This window comes from Montipora capricornis, chromosome 1 (assembly GCF_036669925.1).
Source record: "Montipora capricornis isolate CH-2021 chromosome 1, ASM3666992v2, whole genome shotgun sequence".
Lineage (NCBI taxonomy): Eukaryota > Metazoa > Cnidaria > Anthozoa > Scleractinia > Acroporidae > Montipora > Montipora capricornis.
In genome coordinates this window covers 12,701,767-12,705,999 of record NC_090883.1, presented here as the reverse complement: position 1 = coordinate 12,705,999, position 4,233 = coordinate 12,701,767, and the positions used below count along the sequence as shown (strand labels likewise).

At 39.8% G+C, this 4,233-nt stretch overlaps 2 protein-coding genes across 2 annotated transcripts in view; one reads left to right on the top strand and one right to left on the bottom strand.

Annotated features, from left to right (window-relative positions):
- The window catches only part of LOC138055481 (transcription initiation factor TFIID subunit 11-like), a 16,357-nt gene extending 14,497 nt beyond the window's left edge, over positions 1-1,860 (top strand). The window contains exon 8 of the mRNA XM_068901429.1: positions 168-1,860. Within this exon, the coding sequence (XP_068757530.1) occupies positions 168-424 (257 nt within the window). The 3' untranslated portion in view covers positions 425-1,860. The remainder of the gene's footprint in view (positions 1-167) is intronic.
- On the bottom strand, positions 1,452-3,028 carry LOC138055398 (melatonin receptor type 1A-like). The gene has a single exon (XM_068901363.1). It carries the CDS (start codon positions 3,026-3,028, stop codon positions 1,796-1,798), a length of 1,233 nt encoding a protein of 410 aa, XP_068757464.1. The 3' UTR covers positions 1,452-1,795.
- Positions 3,029-4,233: the final 1,205 nt, after the last annotated feature.

Here is a 4,233-nt window from a genome sequence, read left to right as displayed (position 1 = left end):
TAGCTCGCTTACTCTCCTCAGAGCGAAAAGGATTGAAAACAGCTTAAGTGAATGCAAAATAGACTGATTCGTTTAAGGGTTTGACTTTTACTAGTGTTTTTCTACAACTGACCTCAATTGACTCCTTGAGGGCTTACTTTACATCCGTTTGCCTGCTTATCATACAGATGACGAAAATGACGGCAATGGTGATAGTGACCGTGGTGACGATGAGACAGAAGAAAGTGACGAGTCAGTGGACGACGATGAGGAAAATGATGATGATGATGATGATGATGATGATGACGACGACGACGACGACGATGAAGGCAGTGAAAGCAGCGAAGAAATCTCGAGTGATGACTCTGATGATGACGTCACTTTACCATCAGGATCTGTGAACTTGATCATGGGTGGACTTCCAATCATACCACAGAAAAGATGACATCAAACGTCTGTGTTAAACATGGTGTATTATTCATCCATGTCTTTTGTCTACTGGAACAATTTCCGCGATTTGGGGGATACTGCCAAAGTTACAAACACGGAAAGAAATTTTAACAACAGGAATCGGCGCGTTTTTGAACGATAGGAACTAGAGGCACTTTGGAACCTAGTATTAAATACAGCAATCGTTCGCATATCACGATACATGCTGGTCTCATTTACCAGGTTGTTAAGTAAGGAAACAACACGGCTCTCAACGAGCTGGTGGCGCCGTTTACTGAGGATTGAGTCATATCGCGGATTTTCCCGGTTTCTCTCTATCACAAGAATCAAGTGAATGCTAACACGTGTGAGGTAAACGGATTAATCTTTTTGGACCTTTTCATGCATTACGCAAAAACAGTCTTCGTATGATGTAGACTTCATTCTTTCGAATTCTTTTTTGGTCAAGTGTGACCATGACCCGGTGTCCTAGCGAATTTGGACCCCTCGGATTTGGACCCCCCATATTACAGCTTATCTATTTAACTGTTTATCGATACAGAGTAAGATTTTGGATCGGGAAAACTTGAGGAAAAAACTTAGATCAATTAATTTGTTGTTTAAAAGCATTCGCGGCGGCATTTCGAATAAAAAGTATGTAAAAACGAATTTTAATTAATTAACTCCTTTCTGACAGAAGCTTAAATAATGCACTTGGAATTCATAGAATTGTCGTGCTATCTTTTTAATAAGAGGAAAAAAAGGAAAAGTCAGACTTAAGCTTCAGTTAAAGTTGTTGAAAGCACGCGCTGTGGCTTTTTCGTAAAACATTGCTTTTTCTTCCATTTGATAGTTTGAATGAGCGCCGCTTTCACAAAGTAGGTTCCACTTTTTGAAGTAACACCTCTTGGTTGGAAGACGCGTTCTTAGATGTTTACTTGAGTACGAGGCTTCAGAAGAAATCAAACTTGTCAAGTCATGAATACGCGGAGGGGTCCAAGTCCGCTGTGACAGTGTACTGAAGTGTAACGTGGCTCCCTAAATACGAAATATGCTTTTCGCTTTTATTCTTTTGACTTTTTTCTGGGAAATTGGGATAACTTCATAAACCGTACAGCATTACAGCCCGGTAAGCTTGAGAATGTTGGGTTTGATTGAATTACCATGTTCGTGATAGGACTGATCGGCGTCACACAGGAACAGGAATATACTCACGCAACCTCGCCCTTCTAGAACCAGTCCGTGACCACATTCTTCGAAAAACATCTCACACGCGGAAATTTGGACGAAATGGAAAACTGACAAAGCCTTTCAGTCAACAACTAAAGGAAACAAGGTTTTTTTTGTAAATATACAAAATTGAACAACTTCAACTCGTAAATACAAATTAGACTGTAGCTTCAGACCACAGTTTACCTCCAATCATGTGAATAAAGTGTGGATAAACTACAACAGTGTTATCTCGGTCTTCTGTATTTGATCTTTTCATGTCATTCTTCGTTAATATTTCTTGCGTGTGTGTGCGTGTCCTTACCGGGAGGCCATCTGTTTCTTCATGATCAGGAGATGCTGAATTAACGCATGAATTAACATGGTCCTTCCTACGTGTTACCGTATGGTGTTTTGTTTCTGCAGTTTCGCCACTCCAGTTGTTTTCTCGATGCAGTTCAGGGTTACCGCTACAGCAGTGACAGAGACAACAAAAAAATCGGTAAAACGCTTTGTAAAATGTGTCACTTCTTAAGCCGATCAAATAAGGGTTGATGGCAGAGTTTAGAAAACCGCACCAATATGCGGCGATTCCTAAGCCGTGTGGTAACTCATCTCGCGATGAAATGGAAGCACCAACCCCAATAAACACAGCGAACGGGGTCCAGCATATAATAAACACAATTAAGGCAAGAAAAAAAGTTAATACAGTTTTTCGCTGCTGTTGGACGGCTGCTTCGAAGTAATTGCTTGTTGTTGAGGTTGATAGTCGTCTATTGTGATGTCGCACAACAAGGTAAATTCTGCAGTATACATAACTCATTATTATAATGGGCAAGAAAAATGCGCAAATTGCGAGGCATATAATGTACAAGCCTTCAAATTTGTTCCTTGGCAAAGCGAAACCGCACTGTAATGTTGAGGCGTTGAATGCATTTCTTCCCCATCCTAACAAAGGTCCAAGCGAAATTACAATTGCCAACGTCCACACCACTAGCAACGCACACAAGGCTTTCTTTTTGGTCATAATTTTCTTCATCGATTTTACCACAGCTAAATATCTGTCGATGGAAATTGCTGTATGCGTAAATATCGTATTGCAAAATAATACAGAATTGCAGAAAGCGTTGATTTGACAGAGAGGGCCGCTAATAAATATGTCGTTTTCAGCAATAACTGTTTCAATTGGAACTGTCATGGATATTAAACTCATAGCGATGTCGCCGATGGCGAGATTAACTAAAAACATGTTCATCTCAGTCCACAAGCGCCTGTTCCTGAAAACCACGTAACAAATCACAATATTTCCCAGGAGACATAAAATCATTATGACAAGCAAAGATGCGGCAGCAATTGCTGTTTCCACAACCGTGTAATCACTGGAAAGCATTTTTTTGTCGGACTTGATCATGGAAGAAGTGTTCCAACTTGTGAGCTGTTTGACTGTTGATAACAAGAAATTGAAAAAAAAAAAACACTCAGTCAGTGTTTGTTTTTCTGAAACAATTCAAAACATGAAACTACAAGATTTGCATTTCTGTTAAGGCACAATGTCGATGTCCTCATAACTAGCGGCTTTTCAGTGAATACATTTGTTTCTTACCATTGCTCTAACCTCAAAATCCGGTGAAATAAGTAAAGTTTTAGCGTCAAAACTTGTCTTGTATCTTTTCATCTTGGTTTCTTTTCGGTGATGATACATCAGTAGGATGTAATATTCCCAGCGGCTGATTGTGAAGTGAATGCAAATAAAACAAGAAAAAAATTCATGGCCACTTTGTCTTCCTTCAAGCGTAACTTCTGTATTGGGTTGACGCAATATGAAAAAATGTTTGGCTCGTGGGTGGGCGAATTACGTAAACTTTTTTATATTGTTCCAACACGCCAAACTTTTCCCTTCATATGAACAAAGCACATTTGCTAAAGGCGAATGTTCCTAAACGTGGCAGCATGTCTTTGTTCAAATGTAGAAATGGAGCATCCTTTTAAGAAAAAAAAGACCTTTGATGTCAAAAGTTCTTATATGTCAAGCCAGCTAAGTTATAATAACTCTCTTCAAAGTTAAGGGCCGTTTAGTGAGGTCGATGTTTTCATCTTAGAAGCGGATCTCCAACTGTCATCTAACCGGATTTGGATGAACGCATCATATCTTTTTTCTTATCTTCTGATGCTGTGACTTGAATTTTTCGCCTTTGCGGCCGGCATTTCTGTGGTAACCTAGCCAGTTTCTGGAATCCAGTTAGGGCCATTAGCCAAACGTCCTTTTGTCTTCTGGATGGTCTCAATTATCATGATATATATCATATCATATATCTTTCTTTACCTTCGGATTTTACAATAGCTTGGTGTAGCCAATATCTCCGAGCATTTACCCTCCCAATCATGATAAACTACAGAGGACAGCCACAATATCGGTAACTTCGTGCCCTAATCTTAGCGAATAGTGTGTGGCAGGGTTATACACCTTATTCCAAAATTGCCGCCATTTTCGTAATCTTTTGTTTCCATGTAAATTGGCCCTTATGACCTCGTTTAAGGTTAAATATTCCTTTGAATTTTACGTTTGAAAGCGAGCCTATAAGGGCCATTCGCCCTTGTCGCACGGCGGCCATATTG

Bases quoted from the DNA above. Each gene is read 5' to 3' on its own strand.
- LOC138055398 (XM_068901363.1), bottom strand. From the start codon at position 3,028: ATGATCAAGTCCGACAAAAAAATGCTTTCCAGTGATTACACGGTTGTG.